This window comes from Pezoporus wallicus, unplaced genomic scaffold, assembly GCF_028554395.1.
Source record: "Pezoporus wallicus isolate ANWC-B61680 ecotype Strahan unplaced genomic scaffold, APGP_CSIRO_Pwel_v1 scaffold_6362, whole genome shotgun sequence".
Lineage (NCBI taxonomy): Eukaryota > Metazoa > Chordata > Aves > Psittaciformes > Psittacidae > Pezoporus > Pezoporus wallicus.
The window spans coordinates 1,453,006-1,477,421 of NW_026637663.1; the positions used below are offsets into that span (position 1 = coordinate 1,453,006).

At 42.0% G+C, this 24,416-nt stretch overlaps 1 protein-coding gene across 8 annotated transcripts in view; it reads right to left on the reverse strand.

The window, feature by feature from the left end:
• The window catches only part of GRM1 (glutamate metabotropic receptor 1), a 183,066-nt gene extending 162,155 nt beyond the window's left edge, over window positions 1-20,911 (reverse strand). For 2 of the 8 annotated variants that reach the window (XM_057406854.1, XM_057406858.1), the window contains exons 1-2: window positions 20,132-20,910; window positions 17,791-18,691 (exon numbers count right to left, since the gene is read on the reverse strand). In XM_057406854.1, coding sequence (XP_057262837.1) covers window positions 17,791-18,553 — 763 coding nt within the window. In that variant the 5' untranslated portion in view covers window positions 18,554-18,691; window positions 20,132-20,910. Of the gene's footprint in view, window positions 1-17,790; window positions 18,692-19,805; window positions 19,969-20,131 lie in introns of those variants that run through there. The other 6 variants (XM_057406856.1, XM_057406855.1, XM_057406852.1 and 3 more) reach the window with 5 other exon arrangements.
• Between the last annotated feature and the right edge of the window lie 3,505 nt (window positions 20,912-24,416).

The window sequence follows — 24,416 nt, forward strand, 5'->3', positions numbered from 1 at the left end:
TGCTTCCTATTTCAAAGCAGTTGGAGTCCTTGTAAAATCACAGCTTCTAGAACACTTGGGAAATACAGAAACTTTTAAACTTAAGTGTAGCAAATGTCTGCAACATTTATTTGTAACATGTCTATATAACTTGTCGGCATGGTTGGTCACACAGATACCCAGACTGCATGAGCATGAGCCATCCAGTCTGGGAACTGCCCGTTAGAGTGTGCTGGGCTGTAAATCTAGGTTAAATAGTATTAAACTTCTAAATACTTGACTAGCTAGCTACAGTTTGAAATGCTAATGCTATTTTCTCTCCTGTGTTGGTTGTGAAAGCTCCAATATGTTGACATTACAAACTCAACAAGGCTTCTGCAGACACGAAAGTTCAAGTCAAGCAGTTCAGCATTTAGAGCACTCATCAGAGAAGTGGGCAATGCAGGTCCAGTTTCAAGTAATAGGATAAGAAATTACAACTTTTACACAGGAGAGTGACTTAATCACTGAAATATAGAGTTTCTTGAGCTGGGCTCTACTGGATCCAGCTGCAACAGAGTTAACTTTATTCACAACAGTCTGAATGGGGCTATGCTTTGGATTTGTAGCTAAAACAGTGCTGATAATACACCAGTGCTTTGGCTATTGCTGTACAGTGTTCACACAGCATCAAAGCTTTCTCTTTTTCCCACTCTATCCCTTCCTTTCTTCATAGTCATTAGGCTGCGGATAGGCAGGAAACCGGATAGGGATGCAACCAGGACAGCTGACCCAAACTGGCCAGGGGTTTACTTCATACTATATGATAAAGCCCCAGCAATAAAAACTGAGGTAGAACTGGAGTCTAGGCTTCCAAGGGGACCATTGTTTGGAGACTGACTGGGAATAGGTCTGCCTATCAGATGTGGTGAAAAGTTTCTGCTGTTTTACTTGGTTTCCCCTCTCTCCCTGATCTATTAAGCTATCTTTATCTCAACACAAAAGTTTTCTTGCTCTTGCTCTTCCTATTTTCTCTTCTTGTCCCATTGGTACAGAACGGGGAGGAGTGAGAGAGTAGCTGTGTGAATGGTTGTTCTGGGCAGGGCCAACCCACCACCTGGAACAATGAACACATAAAAAGTCCCAGCAAAATACAACTGTAATATTTCAGACCAATACTTCACAAAATGTTATTCCCATCTTCTCAGAGGAAAAGTCAATCCGGAATCTCTTCCAGTCAGTGTGATCAGTGAGATAAGTTGTAAAATAGGAACCACCATTGTGTTTCCCTCCTTAGATCTTACTAAGAGTGCCCCACAATAAAATATTTTTTTAATGTTGAAATAATTTATTTTCAGTTGTCCAAAGCACTTTTTTTCCATACTAAATAAATGAATGAATTATTTATCTTTACAGCTGAGCTGTAGCCAATCACAATTTCGAGGTAAGGCAGGATTAAAGTAAAACATCCCCATTATTTTTGTTTGTCTTCTGCATGTAACTTTGAAACATATTTAGATCCCTTTTGTCTACTAGGTCTATTCCTAATTAAGCAGTGAAACACAACTCCTTGATTTATGCAGAACTTAAATTCTCCGAATAAAGTCAAAGTTGCAGAAATTAAGGGTAAAACATCTGTGCTTGAAGGTGTGCATCATCACCACTGTCTTGCTCATTAAAATGTATGGAGAACATCCTTTTTCCTTTATTCTACATAGCAATGCCCTTTGTCATCACAAAAATAAAGCCAAGTTTCTCTGAGACTGAAATTCAAATGCACATTACCATGAAGCAATTCTTTATAAAGATTTACATTTTCAGAATGTACTTCTGAAACCTTTCTACATACAAAATAAGGCAAACTGAAGAAATATTTTTTCTATTAGGAGGATGTACAGGCTTTCCCTCAGCTCCCCTGTTTTATAAGCCTCTTTCTTCATATATAAGCACATTTTCCTCCTATGCATGTACATTTGCATTGAAATTGCGTAATAATTATACCCAAAACTTCTTCCTACAAAAATAAGCGGCAAATCTTCCATTGACATCAATGGAATGAGTTGAAAGTGAACTCTATTTTTAGATTAAAATAACTTACAATAATAAAAGGCGAATTGTGATCTGATTGTGATGACTACAAAGACCCAGAGTTAAAAGCAGAGCAGTTAGAAGGTTCCTGTAAGATGTTTCTCTCTTTGGAAGGTGCTGATCAGCAAAACCCAAATTACTCCACAAGAATCTTTTCATTTCAACAAATTTCACCCCAAATCAAGGCAGCCCAGTGCTGTTTCGTGGAAACTCCCTGTCACCTTCTGTGTTTTCCTGGCTGCACAATGAAACCTGCCTGCAGAGCAATGAAGCATATGTATCAGTTATTCTGAATATGAGCTGTAATTAGTAGGGTTTCTTTAAATTTCTGTTTCTCAAAATATAGCGCATTCTGAAATTTAAGCTAGTATTTGTTAGAGGTTAGACCATTTAAGATAGCTTCCTTGGAAGTTAAAGATTGTACCAGTATAAGGAGGTTGGCAGCACCAAAAAGCCAGCAACCTTCTACATGAGAAGTCTTTGTGTGATGGAGACACAGAAGTAGCTCCTTTCTTTTTCTGTTTTGTGTATTATTTTCCTGCGTGGATTATGATAAAAGAATTGTCTGAGCTTGTGAATTTAAGCGCATACAAATTGGCACTCTAAAAGTGTTCATTGAAAAAGAGAGAGGAAAATAATCCAGGTGACATTTACCCTAGTGTAATCCAGTTTGTAGCGAATGAATAATAAAAGCAAAACAAATGAAATACCTAAAAGTACATCCTAATTCTTATATGGGCAAATACAATGTATTTTCAGCAAATACAATGAATATACAATACTTACCTTGATCTATTCACTAAATTATAGAAGATAGCCAGTCTAATCAGTTATTTCAGAGCTCCACTTTAAATTAGGACACAAATTAACTTTTACTTGTCTCTTCAACGGAGCACCTCCAAAATCCTGCCCTTTTTCTCCATTGTGCTGCAGCCTTTCTTTAGTTAACCCACCCATTAGTTTTCATATTCCTCTGATATGCACAGTTCTAAGGCTGTTTGGTTTCCCCCTACCCTTTTGCACTACACAGACCTTTGCAAGACTTAAAAATGTTAGTTTTATTGGTAGAACGCTTTTTTTTTAAGATCAGATAAGCACATTGTCCTTAATCTTGTAAAGCATGGGCACTGCTGTGATCTGTGCAGTCTCCAGAAACTATGTCCTGTAAGTATGCAATTAATTCTTGCTCTCTACAATTCAAGTGCTTGAAGTTATTTACTTATACTAGCGTCCACATGCCTCTTGGGATCAAGCAACTAGTGTCCACAAGCCTCTTGGGATCAAGCAAGAGTATTATACACCTTAACGGATCTTTCCATAGGGTCAGATGTGTGGTTAAATTTCAGTCCCATTGACTTCATTAAAGCCACATCATGGTTCTGAATGTAAATACAGATGTATTTCCAGAATTTTAAAGAGTATTTTATTATATGTATGTTCTCAGGATATGAACTATAAAAAGCAGTGATGTGACTTCGGATATTTGTGGTACCAGCACATTTCTGCTTCATACTTTGCAGGCAACACTATAGCTGTGATAAAAGTGGAATATGTTATTCACCATGTATTTGGGCTCCATAGAAAAGGCACAAGTAGGTGTGACAAGGTCAACAAGTTTTCAAACATGGCAATACTCTTAAGTTTTCTCGTAAAAGGATGTTAAGAAGTTCATTGCATGAAGGGAGAGCATCTATAACATACTGATTGTTTCTCAATCAACCAGAAAATATTGATGCCCATATTCCTCTGTTAAAATCAAAACAAATATTCACAAAATTCACCACTTAATTCCCCTCTAGAAAAACTGCTGAGCAAAAATGTTGATTACCCAAGCTACCAACTTCTTTTTTTCTCTATAGTGGCATTTTTATTATTTATTTTGCATGGACTGTCAGATGAATTATATCATTTTATGTACAAAGTAGCATTCTAATTAATGAGACCATAGAAAAATGTCACTGCATCCTTCTGGAAAACTTGCTCTTTTCTTCAGTCACAGGGGCTGACATTTATGTCACAAGTAAGCAAATAAGTGTAGTATAAAACCCGCATGAAACTGAAAATTTCCCCCAAGCAAACCAAAATAGGAATTAAAGGGCTCTGTAACATAATGGTAAAATGCATAACAAGCACCAATTGCTGGTAAGGGAACAAATACTGACTTAAAATGATACATGTAAACTGCAACAGTGGACTGAATGTGACTGAGGGAATTATTTTGCACTGAGTTTCTCTTCCTCTACAATCAGTATCAACAACATAGGATACTTTGAATTTTCTGAAGCAGCTGAGCAGATGAGTTAACACATGAACATTAAGCTACTCTTTAAATCAAACTTTTTGTCCTGCCTCCTTACATAATCAAAACTATCCATAAATCAATAAGACTTAATGTCAGGAAGAACTGTCAGCCCTTCATATCTGACCACCTGTTTATGCCAGTCCATACATTCAGTCCAGACCCCACTGTGCTGTGTCCGGTGGCTTGCATGTTAAGTGAAACTTTTCTGGAACATCTGCAGCCAATTTTGATTAGGCAACATCAAAAGTCTGAAAGCTCATTTGTCCCAGTGGTTAATCACTATCACAAGTAAAAATACTTGTCTTTTTTTCTAATTGGCTTACCAGCAATTGGCGCTTGTTATGCTTTTAACCATTAGGATACAGAGCCCTGCAGTTCCTACTGCTTTTGTTTACTTGGAGGAAATGAAACATTTTTTGATAAATCAAGCTGTATCTCTTTGACAAACCAGATAAACTAAGATGGTTTAGAGTCCTGCTATAAGGCATTTTTTTCAGCCCTCAAATAATTTAGAGCTTCATCCCTCTTTTCAATATTTAAACTTTTGTTTTTTTAATCTTAACAACAACTGAAGAAAGAATAGCAAAATTAATGCTAATAATCCTTAGACTGAAGTAAAATTCCCACTCTCTCAAGGATGACATTAGGTTTTTGTATTTTGGGTTGGGGCTCTCTTTGATGCAGTTTCTCTATAGCCATATAGTATACTTAGGACTTCTTTTAGGGACAAAATTCTCCTATATAAGTTTGAACATGTGCTTTGTTCTTGTATTTATGGTTAACATCTAAATGTATTAACATACATTTTCTTAGATTGGGCCTAGCTTCCTAAGAGATTGGAATCTTCCCTTTTCATCAATTGCCATTTCATAAATATGCATATCTTGTCAGCAGTTATGCTTTTTATATCATTGATTAAGACAGTGTGGCATTAGACCACTTGTCAAGCTCTGTGCAATGCAGTAGACATAATCTCATTTGATGGTCACTTTCTATTTGCTGAGGTCAGTGTGATGAGTTTTAATTTATGAGACATCTGTTTTTCTGACATTGCACAGTGCTTTTTTTGATAAAAATATGCTGTAATAGTAATTCAGTGCCTCACAGAAATCCAAGATATTTCATCCACACTGTTATCTGCAGCTACCAAGTTTGCACTTTTATCAAGGAATAAAATCAGGTTTCTTTGGGAAGACCCATCTTCCATAGAGTCACACTGATTGGTTTTAATTTCATTTCCTTTTTTTTTCAGCTGAATCCTGAAGCATCACATTATTACTCTTCTGAGGATTGCTGTCTTGGCAGCCAGAGCTGCCTGGCATAGCTCATTTGTCTTTTGCCTTTGGATTTTTGGCGTACCTCAACGCTGTCCATTTTTGATTGTTCCATAATACACTGAAATCAATACTCATTGCTTCACTCAGCTTCATAACATTGGGTTTGCACTTTATTGTCCTCATGCTGCAGGCTTGGACCTTTACTACATCTTTATCCTTCCCTTTTGTAGGGTGCCAATAATGGGGGACACCATTATAGGCATTGGTAGGGGCATGTGCTTGACAGAATATTGGCCATCTCTTTCTAAGGTCAGTGACAAATCCAGAAGGAGCTCCTGGAATATCTTCCTGTCATTCTCATGATTTCACCTACCGGTGGCAGTTTGTGGGAAGAAGGAGAAATTCAGGCTCTGAGTGACTGGCATTGTGTCACTTAGGATGCACAGCCTGATCTGTCCAATGTCAGAGTCCTGGTCAAACTTGACAGTGGTTTGAATCAGGCAGGTATTAGAGGAAGGCTAAGCCTATTTACCAGGAAGGCAGTGATCCCTAAGGACAACAACTGTTATGCCTTGGGGAAAGGAACAAGAAAGGACTAAGTGATACCCAGGTTGCCAGGGCTGCTGCCTAGTTCATTCCCCCCTCTCAACTTTGTTCCAGCAAAGCAACTGCCCCAGCTCAGAATTTTGCTTCATATAGCTGTAGAGTTTTTAATCTGATCCTAAATATGAGTTTATCCTTCCAAGGAAATATGTCCTGGCAAATAAGGATATCCTCTGAGAGAATGCTGTCAGCCCACTTCTTGAATCCATTCTGAACAGTTCAGTAGGAGTGAATTTTAACTTTCCAGTCTCTCAAATCATCCTACCAGTTTTAGCAATGCTAATAAAATAACATTCCTTTATAGTACTGTCAATACACACATCCGCATATTTGCTGCAAAGGCAAAAGACTGAGATTTACACATGCAGAGCTTTCATTCAGAGAAATACATTCTCACTAGGAGGATCACCATCTTTCAATACCCAGCATGATGATCTAGATGCCAAATTTCCATTTGCTAAAGCCTCTCCACAGCACCATGTGGGTTAGAAAGGCTTATATAAATAAGCATGAAAGGTTTTCTCACTTCCTGACAATTAATTACAAATTTATCTTTTATATTTGACTCCACAGAGAAGGAGACATTCAGTGTTCAATGGAGCCTGGCCAGACATTTTAAGAAAGTATTTATGAACACTTATTCAGATTTTAAATAGCTGTCACTTCAGCGATATTCATGCCTGGTTCTTATTGTTCTTTGCCAGGATGAGTTTTGTTTGAAATGTCTGGGAAATTACAAGCTTGTATAAATCCATCTGTATCCACAGATGAATAAGGATGAAAGTTGCTGGTCAAAAAAATGCAAATTGTGACTGAATTTAAGAAGTTTGCTCCTCAAATTATTTCCAGAGAGAAGCAAGAGTTAAATTCACTGGGGAATTTGCATGGGAAGAAGTGAACTAGATTCAGCCTTCTTCTAGTTGGAAGGAAAAAATTACGTGTATGAATACCCTCTAATATCTATGCAAATCCAACAAACACATTTTTCCTTCACACTGTTTTTCACTACTTTCAATTGACTATGAGATTCTTCTAGCTGTGGGATTCACAAGCCCTGTGGATTTTTCATGCTTTCTGAGGAATGCCAGTCCCATAACCTGAAAAGATAACATCTGACGACCATGCTGATCCCCATCCAGGATCCACTGGACTCAATGGAGGACTGCCAACTAACTTCAGTGAGCACTGGATCAAGATGCTTACAGCTACACTTGCTCTCTGCACCAGCGTGGGACATGACACTCTTTGTCTACCAGAACTGTCAAATGCCTATCCTTACCACAGTTCTATCAAATTTCAAAGGGATTTACAAGTCATTGTTCTCTGTTAATATAATTCAAATTTACTTTAACAAATTCTTTTGTTTATAAATATTCAAGAGAGAATACAAATGGAAATGGCATTTTGCAACAAACCATGGCATTTTGCAACAGACAATATAACTTTTCAGAAAAATATCTGTCACGCTGGTTGATACAAGCCATCTAGTCAGTGGCATGTCACAAGAGGAAAGGACAGCTTGTGATGCACTGTGCTTTTCATTAAAAAGCACCCCATGTGTCACAAAACACTATTAACACACCCTGGCTCTGTGTGTAGTACTGCCAGACTGTAAGTTAGATAATGGAAAATGAAGACAGATCTCACATACTGTGTACCGATTACTTTTCCATGTGTGTTACTCATCTGCTCATTGAACTCACAAAAGTAGCAACTACTGATCTAATCTTGATCTACAACTATTAATCTAGATTTGTATGCTACAAGACCTAACTAAGCAAAAAATAGTCTGTAATTGTACCTGAACTTTAGTCATATATGGACAGAAAAAAAAGAAGCTGCATGTTAAATTTATTTAAAAAAAAAGAAAAGAAAAGAAAAAAACAGTACACTAATATTTAATTTAAACCAAAATAAATTATATAACTATGAGAAAGCTAAGTTCAAGGACATTAAAAGGAACAGCCAAAAAAGTGAAATGCTAACAAATTACATGAACACTACTCAGAAGTATATGAGAGGCTGAAAGCCAAAGCTCCAAAAGGATGAGAAAAGCCAGCATGATAAAGCAGAAAAGTAAATTTCCTAAAGCTATTAAAATGAAACAAATAAAATAAATAAAAAAATAAAGCAAATACTTTAAAAAGTCTAAATTGTATCCTAATGAGGAAAAGAGAACAGAGTATACCTTGATAAATGAAATATAAAACCACAATAAAACAAGATAGAACAATTTTGAGACATAAAGGCATAAAATCTAATAGCCCACCAGTCGTCAAATATTCCCGAAAAGGGAAACTTGCCTGATATTCAGTGATAACCAGTTATATAAAAAATCATATAGGGAAGACAAAACCATAACAGAAAAGTCAAATTAATTCTCTCAGTCTGCACTGGCTGTGAAGGTGGATAGAATGGTTCTCATACAAAGGTCATTCCTTATGTAGGATAAGACTGAACTGTAGTCCCAGGTGTTAATAGAATGTATTTTAGAACAAATCTGTAAGATAGACTTTAACAAATTGCCCAATACCAGCTAAATTTCTGCTGTGGTATGTTACTACCAGTTAAACTGGCCTTAGCCCCAAAACAGACAGAAGCAGTAAAGTTGGGTAATTTTATATTTTCATATACTAGTTTTCATTTTTTAGCAGAACATAAGAGACAGTACAGAGGCATAGAGGGTAATCCAGTGAACAAAAGACACGGGATTTTTTCAAACTTCAGATATTTCTGCACAAAGCAATTGGTAGGAACCTTAACAAAACCAGTATTAATGCACAAATAAATAAACATGCCATATTAGGGAAGAATGAACATAGCTTTTGCACAGAAAATACATACCTCAGAAGTTTATTAGACATCTTTGTTGAAGCAGGGAACCATATGAATTACACAATCACCATGGAGTACTTGGAATTTAAGAAAGCTTTTGATGAGGTTTCTTATTAAAGGCTATGACAGAAATACAGATAATATGGTATAAAACAGAAGGTCATGGATTAATAATTCACTAACAAATGGGAAACAAAGTGCAGGAACTAAATATCCTGCAGGAAAAGTACAGGAATAATACACTACTTTCAACGCACATGAGGAAAACCCCATGTGTAACAGCCTCTGAAGTAAGCTTTACCATTTAAGAAAAAGGTTTTGTTGTAATTTTAAGGTATTTTCTGATGGCATCCACTCAGTTCATGGTGGCACCTAAAGGCTAAAAGACTACTGGACATTTGTTGGGAAAGGTCTGAGAGCAATACTGAAATCGTCACTTCACAAGTGAGTTTAACCATGGTGTACCCCCTCTCTGAATACCCCCTCTCTGAATACCAGATATAGCTCTGTTTCTCCACATTTCATATTGGACTTAGAAGCAATTAATAATCAGGACTAACAAACAATGAGAAACTTTGTATGAAGGTAATGCAGTCATCAAGGAATAGCTTTAAGCAAATAATAGGAAACACTTGTTCACACAACACAATTGAGTTATAGAATTCATAGAATCATAGAATAGTTAGGTTGGAAACAACCTTAAAATCATCCAGTTCCAAGCCCTCTGCCATGGGCAGGGACATCTCACACTAAACCATGTCACCCAGGGCTCTGTCTAACCCAGCCTTGCACACCAACAGGGATAGAGCATTCACAGCTTCCAAGGCAACCCATTCCAGTGCCTCACCACCCCTATAGTAAAGAACTTCTTCCTTATATCCAATCTAAACTTCCCCTGTTTAAGTTTTAACCCATTACCCCTTGTCCTATCACTACAGTCCCTAATGAAGAGTCCCTCCCCAGCATCCTTATAGGCTGCCTTCAGATACTGGAAGGCCGCTAGGAGGTCTCCAAGCAGCTTTCTCTTCTCCAGGCTGAACAGCCCCAACTTTCTCAGCCTCTCTTCATATGGGAGGTGCTCCAGTCCCCTGGTCATCCTCATGACCCTCCTCTGGACTCTGGTCTGCAGCTGGACATTGAGCCATTGACCACAACACTTTGCATGCGGTCATCCAGCGAGTTCTTTATCCACCGAGTGGTCCATCCATCAAATTGATGTCTCTCCAATTTAGAGACAAGGATGTCATGCGGGACCACGTCAAACTCTTTGGACAAGTCCAGGTAGATGACATCAACTGCTCTACCCCTGTCCATCAGTTCTGTAGCCCCATCATAGAAGGCCACCAGATTGGTCAGGCAGGATTTCCCCTTAGTTAAGCCATGCTGGCTGTCACCAATCACCTTATTGTTTTTCATGTGCCTTAGCATGCCTTCCAGGAGAATCTGCTCCAAGATTTTGCCAGGCACAGAGATGAGACTGACTGCTCTGTAATTCCCTGGGTCATCCATTTTCCCCTTCTTGAAAATGGGGGTTATATTTCCCTTTTTCCAGTCCTCGGGAACTTCACCTGACTGCCATGATTTCTCAAATATGATGGGCAGTGTCTGAGCAACCTCATTTCCCAGCTCCTTCAGGACCCATGGATGGATTTCATCAGGTCCCATGGACTTGCGCATGTTCAGGTTCTTAAGATGGTCTTGAACCAGATCCTCTCTTACAGTGGGCCCAAGGTCTTCATTCTCACAGTCCCTGTGTCTGCCTTCCAAGACTTGGGTGGTGTGGTCAGAGCATTTGCCAGTGAAGACTGAGGCAAAGGAGTCATTAGGAACCTCAGCCTTCTCCAAATCCAGGGTAGCCAGTTCTCCTGATAGCTTCCAGAGAGGGCTTACAATGTCCCTAGTCTGTCTTTATTTGCAATATACCTGTAGAATCCCTTCCTGTTATCTTTCACATCCTCAGCCTAATTTAATTCTAACTGGGCCTTAGCTTTCCTAACCTGGTCCCTAGCTTCCCAGACAACGTCCCTGTATTCTTCCCAGGCCGCCTGTCCTTGCTTCCACCTTTCATAAGCCTCTTTTTTCCCTCAAAGTTTCCTCAGCAGCTCCTTATCCATCCAAGGAGGTCTCCTGGCCCGCCTGCTGCACTTCATTGTTATGATACTATAGAGACTGAAGTATAAATAGGCACAAAAAGGCGTTAGACAAATTCATAAAGGAAAGTTTCATTGGTAGCTGGTACCCCCATTTACTGAAGTACTGGAGTGGTGAATGTATGCTCTGTACATGCCCTGCTCTTGCTTCTTTTAATATTCAACCCACTGTTGGAGGACTAGTACAGCAGTTTTAATATTTCTTTAATTTTGAACAAGAAGCAGCAACAGCTATGATTGCTTCAAAGATCACAAGACTCCTGCCACCTCTCAACAGCCAACTTTATGCTGCATTGATAAGCAAACCACATCTAGAAATTGTTCTTTAAGCTGTACATTAATAGTAGTAGTAATGATAATAACAATAAAAAGAAAGAAGATGAAGAAGAAGAAGAAAATAATAATAATAAAAATAATAGTAATGATGCTTGGGAAAAGCTCCAGTCTGAATAATAATAATAACAATAGCAATAATAATAATAATAATAATAATAATAATAATAATAATAATGCTTAGGAAAAGCTCCAGTCTGAAAAAAACAGCCAGCAAAACCTAGCTGGTTACCCGCTGGATGACATTCATTTGCTGTACACCTCTCTCTACCCACCTCTGGTGACATCCCTTAAGCATTCGTTAGATACCTATAGGTGAAGGGATGGTTTCTTTAGGTGAAACGCTATTGTAGTTCATGTCCAGTCAGTTTCTGGTTCTCCCATTCAGACTGCCAGCACAGGTGTTAATTACTGCCACCTGGGATGGTAGCTTATGCTGTGAACACCTGCCATCCACCAAATATACTGAAACCTCACTTTGTTTCACATAGGTCAGTGAGCACCAGTTAGCAATGACTTTGGTATTTTTCTGCGTTTCATGGGGCAGGTGCAATGCTTTTGGTTTCCCACTACAGTTACCAGCTCACTGATGCACCAGACCCCTGAAGGATGTTTCTCAATGGGTGACACTACTTCTAGTTGTGTGATTTCACTTCACATAGCTTTTGGTTTCTGTCTGCAAAACCTAAGGACAAGTACCTTCATATTATGAACCATATGCTCAAAGGAATATTTTAGAGGCATTTTCACAAAGCTTTTCGAGAAAGCCAAGACCATTTGACATTTTTAAATTCAGCCTTCGGTGAGACAAGAATCCTGCAAGAGTTCACAAGGATTGTGGGACAAAAAACTCTGAACACAAGGGCATAACACAATAAAAAATAGAAGTAAAACAGAAATGAACTTATGGTGCTGACTGATAAATATGAACTCTAGCAATATTGCTGAGAAGGCAGGCACAGAAGTTCGATGAGTCCTTTGAGCTGATTTAACTCATGCAGCTGCCAGTTATGCAGTTGAAAAGCTATATTAATTTTTAAGTTAGGAGTACTGCAAAGCAATATATTTTGAGGAATTTCTCCTGACCTCTCTGGTGTTTGTCACCCACAGTAATTTTGTCAACATCAATCGATATAAATGATTCTCCCAGCACTTTCTAATAAATGGAATTAATGCATCCAATGAAGGGAGTGGTCTAGTCCCTACCTGTTTTCAAATTAATTTCTGTCGTCCATGGGACATATCTCTCTCCCTTTTTTCCCTACCACAAAGGATGGAAAAAGGACCGTTAGTGAAGCTAGTTAAATAGAGGAAAAAAATTGATTGGAATTTGCGTTTGTGAACATACATTTCAGGCACAGTTCACAACACTTCATGAGGTAAACCTTTAAGAGAGTTTCTGTAACTGTTGGTACCTACAGAAATATTTGTAACCACTGAAATGTCAAACACATGAGCTGGTCTTGCTGTTCCCTATTGCCTGACCATAATATTATCAGAAAATATCAATCATCAAATGACACTGTGGAATTAATAATATAACATTGTTAGAAACAGCTGTAGGAACACCTCATGAGAAATTAAACACAATTGCATGAAAATTATTCCTTTGAGCTATTTGATGGATATTGCCCCATTTATCTTTGAACAGAAGTATTATCTTCTATAAAGCTATTTTAGTGAGTTCTACTGAAAGAATTTATTTCCTGTGAAATCTGCAATAAAGTGCAAGATTCACTCACTTCCATCCTCCTTCCAACATATATAACCATGCTTATGAGTTTTCTGTATGTTACTAGAGTGGAGAGTGTACAGCACATTATCAAAAATCATTGTGAAGATAATCTACCTACTATCTACTTTGATCTGGAAGTCTTTACAGCTGTGCCATCTGCCTCATCATAGTTAATTTTAAGCCTTGTACTCAAGAATAAGAAACAGCCTGGCAATACAAATCTGACAAAATTGATCAAGAACAGAAACATCTTAGTGCTCCTTAAAATTAATCCATAAAGAATCAAAATTTGGTGCAATTAACTTAATCATTCCATTTCCAAAGTTGCTTCTACAAAATCCACATGTTAATCTGTTGGAATGGAAATCTGTTTATAAAGGGGTATGTGTACATTAACGCATAAGAATGGTCCATAAATTGCAAACAGTACTCAAGTGGATCTACTCTGCACATTCAGATTTTTTCACAGAATCAAACAAATCTCACATACATTTCATAAGGTTAACACATATGCAACAATTTTAATTAAAAGCCAGGCACAAGCATTAAGTATTTCTATTTTCTTATTCAGAACTTCTATATTTGGGAGATGAAGTGATAAAAAGGCTTCTTACACCATCATCCCTCAAACTTCATGTATAAGAGGAACAGCTAAAAGAGGGACTTGCAGACTCGGTGCTGATTACTAGCCAGGGTGTCAGTGTTTTGTGAGTTTTGGAAGTTGGTGTAACCTACAGCAATCCTACAACCACTCTGCATTTTCTGGAGATGACCTGATCACCTTCTGTGCCTTCAGCATCAAAACAGCAGAGGTCATGTCTGCCACCTCTTGCCTTGTCCTGAGGCAGCCTAGGGGCTCTCCTCCAGGCAAGGAATAAAGTGTTCCCTGTAATTCTTCACAGTTTCACCAAATAACCAGTGTCTAGCTGGTAAATTGAGAATAATACTTGACTCTGAGGTTATCACTGAAGACCAGACTATTTCACTTGGAAAGTAAACCTTAGTGAGTGTAACTCCTTCTGCCCTTCTCACACTCAGGATTCTGCCCAACTTAACACATGAGCTTTTGATGCCTGTGATTTCCATAGGAAGCCTTGGCTCAGAGTTAGGCATCTGCTTATGTGGGTTTCCAGGTAAGAATGACTTCCCATCCTAAGAGCTGAGATGTACACACACCATGAACTCCAACTCTGAACTACCTTCAAAGAATCCTTAAAAAAAACAATAGCCCTGGAAATGCCTTGCAGCTACTATACAGTCCCATAGCCTTCCACCGGCAGATGCACAGATTTCTCACATCGTTTAATGACTGCTGCCCACTCTGGAAGAAAAATGCACTCTTGTGATGTGCAGCTATGCCTAATTGAGATACAGAATGAAATAACCAAACATAGTAACCCGCCTTTCTTTTTTCTTTAATGAGGGGCTTTATGTGTCAATTTTAACCTAAAAGGAGAAATGTGCTATGTGGGCCTTTGGAAACAGATCTTACTAGCTGAGAAGTTTCTACTCAAGTGTAATGTTTATACCTCTTAATAAACAACTGTGCAAATGTGCAGTTATGGCATACCTACATGCAACTTCATGTACTAGTGTGTAGATTGTATATATGAGATAGTATATAGTCAAGTGTCGTCAGCACTAATTAGCACCAATACTAACCCATGAAGAATAAACTTCCATATCAAATGCAAAGTAGGATATTGGGGACTACTTAAAGACACCATGCTACATGAGTGACTATTATCTTCATTCTTACAGCATGTGTAAGCTTCACGGTAAGAAACATGGGCACTGGATTCTGTGGTATTTATTTCAGATTTTCATTAAAGGTATAATTAAGTATATAAGACTGGTATTGTTCAGGGCATTCAAATAATTCCAGTTAGAGTATAGGAGATGAGGAAGGGTAAACAGAGGACCTGGATGGTTCAGACTGTCTGACAAAGGGCTCATCACTGCTAGGCTCTTTCTGTGCCTCTGCCTTGGGTCAGTGTAGACCGAGGAGCACACCTGCTGCACCTGAGGAGCACACCTGCTGCACAGCAGGTCAGTCAGCCCAGTGGTCTCGTTGCATCCCCTTGTGGCTGGGTGACTGCGGGAGCTGAGAATTGTCCACACCCATGAGAACGAAAGGTTGGGGAGGAACTAAACATCTTTTCTGTTCTCAAGAGGTGGCCAGGCTGGATCTGGGGTACTCAGAAAGTGAGACAATTAACTTCCTCTCAATGTCAAGCTGTGCATTTCCTAGAAACACTCCCCTTTCTCGCAGTCCTTGCTGGAGTGATTTTCCAACCCTAGAATTCCTTCCAGAGCATTTTGCAGCCCACCATAAAGACAGAGTAGAGGCCGATGAGTAAGTGTGGAGGAGGAACGTTTCTAACTACACTTTATCCCCATATTTCCAAACATAGCATGGATGGAGCAGCTCCTGCTCATGACAACTTATTATTCAGAGTGGTTTTGTGTTGTCTCTGAAAAATGATCTCACCTTTAAGAAACCAGCAAGCAGATCTCTCACAGTGAATGCATGGGATTTGAAAAAAACAGAAATTTAACACTTTTCATGAATACTAACAGAAAAAGAAAAAATAATAATGAAAAGTCTTTTGAATACACCCAATAGCAATAGGATTGGGGTTAATAACTTGTCTTTCTGGAAAGAAACACAGAAGTTGAAGCTTCATACACACTTCCAGTGGAATCTGTAGCTTGAATCCAACAATAAAGGCATGGCAGATACGGATTAATAATAATTTTGAAAAGCAAATATGAATCTCGAGTGCACCATCTGCAAAATCCTTGTGCTGTTTCCTAAAAGGAGACTGTTGCCTTGTAGGATAGAATTGATGCACTCTTTTCAAAAGTATTACCTCGAAGTCTATAAAAATATCTTGCAACAAGCATTTTTCATCAGCCAGTAACGTACTCATAAAAATGGATATTTAATCAAAATTTCTCACATTCGACGACTGGAATTACAAATTATGATTTTTTTTTAAATGAATGAATAAATAACCTTCATAAACTGTTGTCTCTTCCAAAAGAGGTGAGTCCTACTAATTTACATCGACAGAGGTAGAGACGGAGGGTGCAGGTCCCTGGAGGCAGCTCCTCAGGCACTGAGAGATAGCAGAGCTCCCCGAAGTGCCTCAAAGGGAGAGACGGTGATTTGCATCAAGGAATTAGCCCCTTTCATGTTTATTTTTCACCCTGGCCTTCCACAAAATCTAAATCTATCTGCCAGCAATAGAGAATCTTAATAGCTCGTGTTCAAATCTTGTTAGCAGTTTGTTTTCTCATCTGAATAGGGCATAAATGAACTGCAAATGTCAGCTCATTGCTTCCTGATCTTACTCTCCCCTCGTGCCCACCCCAAATTGCAGCACTTCTGGTTTAGGGGTCCAGTTTAACCCAATTCATCTTTAAATATTGCGTATGCATCTCTTCCTGGAGATTCGTTTATTTATTCATCAATATGTATGTTCTTCACTCTTTTTACTTAGTCATTTCTGTGAGAATGAAAGGTGTGGAGTCAGCTCAGGAACCAGAGGGAATCATAAATCAAATCCTTGTAAAAGACACAGTCAGATGAACAGAACAGCTGCAAAACTATAGCAATAATGTGGTCAGTTTGCAATTTTGTGCTTAAAATTCCCATTTTGAGGACCGTAACTGGACCATACGAATGTCACAATAACACACCGCAAGACTTTGCTTCCCATCAAATACAATTATTTCTGTCTGTCATTTATGCTGGTCCACCTAGCCTGGTTATAAACCAGCATTCCCTTTTTTAAAAATACCCTTACTCGTGATATTTGTCTTTCGATATTTAAAATCGATAAAACCTGTTGACTACTAACAGAACTTACAGAGCACTGTTTTTCACTATTGTTGAAGCTGCATAAGAGCCTGCTTGGCCGGACCCGCTGCCAAACTGGACACTGCCTTTTCCTCCCCGCGGGACCTGGCTTTGAGGCTACCTGGACTGCAGGGGGATTCTCCGGTTTCTTTTCCTGTGCTCGCAGTCCCAGAAAGCCTGTGCACACGCCTCCCAGTCCGCAGCTAATCCGGAGTCCCTTCCGAGCCCTAACTCCGCTTTGCCCAACTTCCCGGGGCGGCCGCGGCTCAGCCGACCAGCTGCCAGCTGCCATCCCTTAGCTTTTATTGAGACATGCACAAACCGCTCCGTATCTGAATGAGAACGGGGGGCAAGACGCCCGCAGACGCCCGAGTTCTTGCAGGCTTTCCTGCGCTGTTGACCCACCACCACCGCTGCCTGCAGCCGCGGTGCCCGGAGCCTGGGGACGCCTTCGCGACGGAGAAAACTATGTCAGTCCGTCCGCCCCGTCCGCTCAGCACTCCTCCCCTTTCCCCTTAAGTGGCAGCACCCGGGCTCTCCCAAGTCTCCCGGCGGTGACCCTCGAGCCCCCGCGGAGGGCGTAGCGCCCCAGGGCCGGCCGGAAGAGAGCTCCCGGAGGAAGGTGCGGGCTACCCCGTACCTACCTTCCGTATGGACGGCGGAGACGTAGGTCCAGTTGTAACGCTTGACGATGTCGAGCATGGCCCTGGCTTGCAGCGTGTCGGACGGGACCACCCTGAGGAAGTATTTATACAGCGTTTTGTCGCTCAGGTCGATGCTGGTGGCAGAGTAAGCGATCTGGGGGATGTCGAAGAGCTGGAGCAGGTTTTGGACTTGGATAGCGACCGAGCTAGAGCCGGGGCCGATGACCCCCGCGATGGGCTTTTTCAGTCTGCCCTGGGGCTGGGGCTGCGAGTCGGAAACGCAGCGGGTGCCTCCGTCCCGATCGTCTCTGATGGAGATGAGAGAGTCCCGTATAAACTCTATGCTCTGCTCCAGGGCCACCGAGGAGTGCCAGCAGGAGTCTCGGATTTCGCTGCCCAGGGTAATGTTAGGCAGCAGGACGGGGTCAGCGTTAATTTTATCCAAAGTGTGAAACATGGCTTCTACTCTCTGGATGCCGTACTGCTCCCGGATTTCCCCGCACTTCCTCTCGGGCACTTTCTCAGCCGGCGGCTGGTGATGGACGGAGAAGAGGGCCCCGATGATGACATCCCCGTCCATCCGAGCTACTGACCGCTGCGAGGAGGCTGCAGAGAGAAGCACTTTCCGCTCGACGCTCCTGGGCAGCACGTCCATCTCCAGGAACAGAGCAGGGAAAAAGACCAGCAGCACGCCAATCATGGTGTTGCACGATGTCATCCAAACCCAGGTTATGAATTTCACGGGCTCCTCTTGCCTGCACATGCTTTAAGGACATGTAGGAAATGGCATGCGCTTCCCCCCACCAGCGCCCAAATTGCTCCAAATAACATCACAGCGAAGTCCTACAGCATCGCTCTCGAAGGTGCCAAGGCAGCCGCCATCCTACTGACTTTTAACCTGCTGGCATAGAAACGGGGGTTTAAAGCAGGCTGATCGGGAAAGCCATGTAAAAACAGAGCTCGATAAAGCAACCCCATAGAGCTGGGTATGACTGCTTTCGCAAACACCCAGGGCAATTTGAGGGGTAAACCTCTCGAAATGAAGTTTTTAACATATGTCTTTATTTGCCTTGACATAGTCGTATATGTTAACCTTATCTGACCACGCCTTTTCAAGCCGAGGCGGGTGCTCCCCGCACCTTCCGCCGGCATACACACATTCCCCCCGCCCGGGAAGGTGTGAAAGTTTCCCAAGGGAGTTCGCTCATCGGGCAAACGACCTAATCCGGCCCCGGCGGCACCTGCCCGGGAAATGGGGTGACAAGTACTTCTCTTCTCACGTTCTGACTACCTGAAGTCATCTTCCGCAGCTCAGGGATTTCCTTGCTCGGTAATGAAAGGGGTGAAAAGACAGAGCGAGCAATCTGCCCCGCCGGCGACGGGAAATGTCATTTAAAGGTCAGCGCAGGGAGGAAGAAAGGAATTACTTTACAGTTCAGATTAACTTTTCCGCGTGTAGGGGGCAAAACTGTAATTCTGCCAGGCACACACACATACAAGCGGGTTTAAATACATACTAGTTACTAAGGCAACGGTGGGCAGAGTCCTGATGTGCCTTACCGGCACGCCTGCCTTTCGCAGGCAGGCTCCGAGCGGTCACCGGCGGTCACCCCGGTGGCTGGGTTTGGAGGCTTGAAACGCCGCGGTGGAAACGGTGGGCGGCGCGGGCCCCGCTGCCGCTACCACCGCCGCTGCCGCCGCCCGGGGAGCTGATAGCGCGGCCGCGCCGAGTCCCTGTTGCACCACGGCGCTATCAGCACCCGGGACAGCGCCCGGCAGCCCGCCCCAGCCCCGCCGGCTTTTACCCTGCTGCCTCCTGCCCCTCTAGCCCCTGTCCCGCTGTGCCGGCACCCCTCTGTCTCGGTGCCCCCGTGTCTCTGCACCGGCCCCGCCACCGCCGGCTCGGCAGCCCGCCAGCACCACTGGGCGCTTCCCCCAAACTTCTGCCCTTCTCCCGGCGCTGCGGCCGCGGTCCCACCGCATGCACACACACACACGCACCCTGAGACAGCGACCCCGTCAGCGGCAAGCACCATCCCGGGCTGGCCGCCGCTCCCCCGACCCTGTGGCGGGCAGGCGGGCTGGAGCCGGGGCCGCGGGGGTGCTGCCCGGCGAGCGACGCGGAGGGCTGGAGACGGTCACGGGGAAGGCGATGCTCCGAAGAGAGCCGCCGTCCTGGCTGCATGTGCACACACGCCCGCAGGCACAGCTGCCTGAAGTCTGCTCCCCGGGCAGCTCCGAAGCCCCGATCCCGAGCGCCTTCTGCCTGCTCGCCCGCCCCAGAGGCAACCCCACCGCTGAGCCCCGCGGCCTACTTGGAAGGTCCCCCCCGGGGCCGTACCTGGCCGGGCAAGGCGGTGGCTCCGTGCCCGCCCGGAGCAGCCGGCACCGGCGGCTCTCCGGCCGCCCCGAGCTGGCGCGCTGGCGGCGGGGCGAAGGCTGTGGGCTGGGCGCTGGTGCCCTCTGTCTTCAGCACCGCTCCACCGCAAGGAAAAAAACAGGTCATCCCGGGCTCATCCATTATCTCATACGGTAGGATCAGTCATTTTCCCCCCCTCTCTTTAATTTCTTCGGCTATTGTCTTGTAAACGAGTAAGCAAGCCTCATCAGGAGCAGTCTGCGGCTGCAGGAGAGGTGTTTCCTCTCACCTCCCGCGGCTCTTAATTCGGTATCTTCTCGCCACAATTAGCAAGAGAGAGAGCAAAAGCAAGAGATTGCTGCGGCTCGAAGTGGACCCAGAACCGTGCTCGGGAGATCCGAGACAATGAAATGTGCCGGTCTGCTACACGGGTAGGGTTTCGCTACTAAAATAAATATTTATACTGAAGGAGAAGAAAATACTGCAACAAGATAAATCACCTGTAAGGATAAAGGCATTGAGATTACAGTTTTCAGGTCAAGATGAATCTAAATGAAGCACGTGAGAGGCATGTCAGATTAAAATAATACCAGATTGAATATCATAATTCAGACGACCTGCTTGCATCCCTAACACAGGTCTCGGGTGTTTTACTTGACTGTAGAAAAGTTAAAGTTAGATTACCTCCCCACTGGGAACTCTATAGATATTTGCCCTACTTTTGAAAGAAGAGGCAAGGACAAACATTTAACTATTGCTCATTCAGAGAAGAGTTTGCAGTGAACACTGCCTCAGCGGTGTCTTCTCCCTCTGTCAATATTTGAGCTTGTTTTACTGTCACGCAGCTAGCTATTTGCCTGTGCTGTGCATTTATTCATGAGGCATGTTCATTAAGGAAGACCCTGGCCAGATTTGCTGATGCCCACTTTCCCTGCAGGTCATGTTTCCCAATGAGGGAGCAAGGGGCAGAGGGGCTGCCTGTCCTCTGCCTTTGGGTATGAGGCTCACCCAAGACACTGCAAAGCCAGCCTAGGGCAGCTCAGCCAAGACTGGGCCTGGAGGGGCTTCCAGATGTGCATGTAAAGGGGGAATAAATTCCCATCATCCACACTTAAATAATTAAACCCTCGTCTCTGCCCTTGACACAATGAACCTGCAGCATGTCAGCAAATGATTCCAGTGGTTAAGTGAAAGGTTTTCTCCACTGGCTCTCACAGGGGATGCATTTGCAAATGCTCCCATTGGTCTTTCCCAACATTTAACACCCTATAGCCTTCATCCCCTCCAACCTGGCACTCACTAAGACAGCATGTTTTTCTGCTGATGCTCATGCATGTCTGTCACACAGAGCTGCTCTGCCTCCTGTGACAGTCTAAGCTTTGGTGAGACTGAAGAGTGGGTCACCAGATCCTGATGCCCAGCCGTGGCCTTAACTGCTGCCTCTCCAATCCCTGCAGCACCAGGTACAAGTAGGTAGGAACCAGAAGAGGTCTGGCGCTCATGAGAAGACACCTGGGATGTCACAAGGCTTTAGGAGAGGTTAGGAAAAGAGGGCACTGGGACTGCAGGGCCTTTGATATTCCCCAGATCATGGGGAAGAAGGCAAAGGCATGGCTCTGGCTTCTCTCCTATATATCCCAATCCTGCCCCAACCCACAGATCTAATACTTCTGCCCTCAGGAACAGCTCATGCCCTCAGCCCTGCTGTCTTCTCAAGTTTCTTAACATATGGTTCCTTTATCAGCTGGTAGCCCCATCCTTGGGGCACTACACAGGACTGCATTTTTTTGTAGAGATATGAATTGCCATAAGACAAGACGAGGATCAGGTCAAGAACAGCACAGGAGCTGGTGCTGGCTTGTACGCAATGTTTACTTACCTGATGTTGAATATTTTTCCTTCCTGAAAAGGAGAAAAAGTGAACAATTTTCAGTCTCCCATGTAACACAACCTAAAAATCACTTGGCACTTGATTGAAATATTTTGATGGCATCAAAAGTGTTTTGTTCTGTTTTCCTTTTAAACATTTTATACAGTGTAGGACAGTGTATCATTATTTTTACTTCAGATTAAATCAATCAGCTTAAAATGGAAGTTCTGTTCCAGTATTTCTTTAGAACTCATGGTTGTTTTTTTTTTTCTCCACAACAGACATATTCCCATTAAATATTTCTATTTCATCAAAATGACCTCTTTCAACAGAAAATTTTCTACTGGAAAAGTTCTGGTCAGCTGTAATGAGAAAGGCCAATGTATTGTAGCAAATGGTTTGAAAGGAGGCTTGTTTGGGGTAGCAAAGACTGAAGCTTAGAAATCTGGCCTGCTAAGACCCCAGTTTTGTTTTTTTCAAACACGGCTCCTCTCTCCTCTTTTTCCTATCAAGAGAGAAAAGTCAAATTACTGTCTAGCTGTGAAGACTCTCCAGCTAAATTATTGAGGAGATTTAAAGCTATTCTGCAAGGATCAATGCCACTAAAATTATACAATTTTATTCTGCCTTGGAAACAAGCAGAAAGCTCATGTGTTCCTGTCTGAAGTCAGCTGAAATATATACCAGCTATTTGATAAATTGCCTATAGTCCTTTCTATTCTGCTCACGCAGATGCTTTCCTTTGAAGATTTACAGAAGCCACCTACTATATATAAACAGTGTGCATGCCAAACATGCATAGGTAGCCCTCTGTAGTAGACACTGAATTGTTTGCTCACAACAAGGATTTGGAGTTATCTCATCATCTAGCAGGCTTGTTCAGTCAAAACAGGGATTTTAATCTTCCTAATATATTCAATACACTTTCTCCTTTTCTTTTAGCAAAGCAAACTATTCTCATAGGTTTTAATTTAAAACGTGTCATCTACAACATCATTTTCACCCTCTTTCTTGTATTTAAGCTCTTAAGTCACTATCTATTAAGAAACAAAGCAACTGCATTTTAACATTTTTGATTACTTGCACTTACTGCAACTGCTAGGAAACGAACATTAATGCATCGATGTCAGTACATATGGCATTTCATAAAGGTCCGATTGATCAGCTATTCCTTGCACTAGTAGATCCATCAAAATTAAATAGGATTAACTCATGAAATTTAGGATTCTATGATAGTTAGAAACTAGCATACCTTCTACACAAGCCTATGATCATATGGGGTTACTCTCCCCTGCTCCTTTCTGACCAGCATAGATACCCCTTGACCCCAAGGAGCCCTAGAAATTTGAAAGCTTCCATTACTAGTCATGAAACTTCCTCTCATTCCTTTTCTCAAGTCACAGTTATCTTGAGCATATTTTACAGGCTTATGAGATTTTACATTCTTTTAAAATAACCAGAATTTCTCTTCAGACATTTAGTCAGGAGAGAAGTGTCTGCCTGGTTATGATTTCAAATGTCTCTCAAATAAGTGTGAGATCCAAATCAATGAAAAATTCAGCATTCAGGGGATGTCTTGTAAATTTTTTACACTCTAAGGATTATAGACTCCATGAAGCGATGAATAGACTCAATTTATTCAGACATTCAGCACTTTTCATCTCTGGCTAGCAGAGCTGTTAATAAGCTAAGACTAATTCTTTCTACATTTTTAAGTAAGTAACTGATTGCTTTTATAAAACTCCCAGATGAAGTGTTTTGTGCCAATTGTTAAGGAGAGAGACTAGAAAAGCGTGCTCCAGAAGAGAAAGTGTCTAGCCTCTCCTCAGGGGAGCTCATCTCACAAATGATTTCTTTGCCATAGACCCATGCGGTCCATGTAATGACACGGTAGCCAAAAGCAGCTGTTTTCCCCTCATTAAAGAAAGGGCACATACCTCAGAGTGGAGAGTTCCTGGGTACCTGCTCTTGTGAAATCAGTAATGAATTTTGGAGCTCTGATGGCTATGGAGATGCTCCCAAACAGTGAAAAAAAAGTCAACTGAATATCTCCTTTGATAAACAACATGACTATGTGGTCCTGGATAAATAACCATTACTTATTTCTTAACTGCAAAAAATGCACTTAGGGTGCCCTCTAGGACAAAATGCTACAAAATATCTACATGTCCTTACACACACCAATTCTATCCAGCTCAATTAATATCGATAAAACTCTCTTGCTATGAAATCCTCTGATTTCCCTGAAATCATCCCTTAAGAAACAACCTGAGTAAATAGATAAATCTGTGCTGGGACTTGCATATCAACAAGCTTATGCTACATCAGGACAAAGATAAAAGTGCATTTCAAAGTCAAAGGCCCATAGTTCCTGAGCTTCAGACTATCCATTTTAAA